General features: G+C 65.2%; 1 protein-coding gene across 1 annotated transcript in view; it reads left to right on the top strand.

Moving 5' to 3' along the window:
• LOC122191827 (integrin alpha-D-like) overlaps positions 1 to 1,557 on the top strand; it is a 15,306-nt gene that overhangs the window by 12,268 nt on the left and 1,481 nt on the right. The window contains 3 exon segments of the mRNA XM_042892229.1: positions 309 to 388; positions 952 to 1,029; positions 1,338 to 1,506. Coding sequence (XP_042748163.1) covers positions 309 to 388; positions 952 to 1,029; positions 1,338 to 1,506 — 327 coding nt within the window.

The following is a 1,557-nucleotide window of genomic DNA, read 5'->3' as shown; positions in this document are numbered from 1 at the left end:
CTAGGGGGCTCTATGAGATGCTGTGGGGTGCTGTGGGATCTAGGGGGTTCTATGAGATGCTGTGGGGTGCTATGGAGAGCTATGGGTGCTGTGGGCTCTATGGTAGTTTATGAAGCTCTAAGGGCTCCATGGGGTGCCATGGAGAGCTATGAGACTGCATGGGCTCTGTGGGGCACTGTGTGCTTTATGGGGCTCCATAGGGCCTTATGGGTCTCTGTGGGGTGCTTTGGGCCCTGTGGAGCTCCATGGGACTCCATGGGGCCCCATGGGGTGCTATGGGGCTGAGCCCCACATCCTGTGCCCCCCAGCTCGTGTTTGTTGTCACCATGGATGTGCCCCACGAGGCTGAGTTGGGGGACAGAGTGGAGGTGGTGGCGTTGGCCAGCAGGTGGGTGACACTGCAGCATCACACTGTGACACCGCACGGCCATGGGTGGCACTGCAGTGCTGTGTGGGGCTGTGACATCGTGACATGGTGTGACGTGGTGTGACACTGGGTGACAGTGTGACACGGTGACATCACGTGATGCTGTGTGACATGGTGTGACATTGGGAATTTGATAGAGGGTGACACGGTGTGATACTGTGGTGCTAACGCTGTGCTATGTGACACTGGTGGGGTGGTTCCTTTGATGTGTGACACTGCGTGACAGTGTGACACCGTGACACTGACATGAGGTGACACGGCTAGTGACGCAGTGATGTGCCGTGGTGTGACACGGTGTGAGTGACATGGGTGGCAGTATGTGACACAGTGTGACCCTTGTGGGGTTGTGACAGTGACACTGTGTGTGATGTTTTGTGACACTGTGACATTGTGTGGCACTGTGACACGGTGTGACGTGATGGGATGCTGTGTGTCTGACAGTGGGTGACACAGGGTGAGGTGGTGACACTGTGGGGCTGACACAGTGATGCAACGTGAGCCCACGTGTCCCGCTGTCCCCGCAGCGTCCCCCCACCCGTGAGCCCCCATCAGGTGCGTGCCGTGCTCCCAGTGCTGTACAGCGTTGTGCTGCTGCTCACCAGGTGGGCCTCCCACGTGCCCCACATCCCCCCGGTGCCGCCGCCCCGTATCCGCGTCTCCTCGCCCCACACAGCCGCCCCCCTCCCCACATCCCCATGGGCGTCCCCGTCACCCCAGGTCCCTACGGCCGTCCCCGCGACCCAACGTGCCGCATCCCTACGGACAGGGGACGTCCCTGCGGGTTCCCCAGCGTCCCCACATCTCCGCGGCCGCCCCCGCATCCCCACGCGTTCCCCCGCCGTCCCCGCGGCCGTCCCGCATCCCTGCGGTGCCCGGCCGCACCCTGACGCGCCGTCCCGTCGCCCCGCAGCTCTCCGTCCTCCACGCGCTCGGTGCCCGCAGGACAGACCGCGGTTCAGCACCGCTACCAGCTGGCGGCGCAAGGCGCGCGCCGCCCCCCCGGCAACGCCACCGTCCGGGTGCCCACGAGGCTGCGCGGCGCGGAGCTCTGGGAGGAGCTCTGGGTGGTGGGGCCGCAGGTTCGGGCGGGGCCGCGGGTGGGGGCGGGGCCGCGGGTGGGGGCGGGGCCG

The sequence above is a fragment of the Lagopus leucura genome, unplaced genomic scaffold (assembly GCF_019238085.1).
Source record: "Lagopus leucura isolate 7727_CA_CO unplaced genomic scaffold, USGS_WTPT01 35130-1_obj-0_obj, whole genome shotgun sequence".
Lineage (NCBI taxonomy): Eukaryota > Metazoa > Chordata > Aves > Galliformes > Phasianidae > Lagopus > Lagopus leucura.
This window is presented reverse-complemented; position numbering and strand designations above follow the sequence as displayed.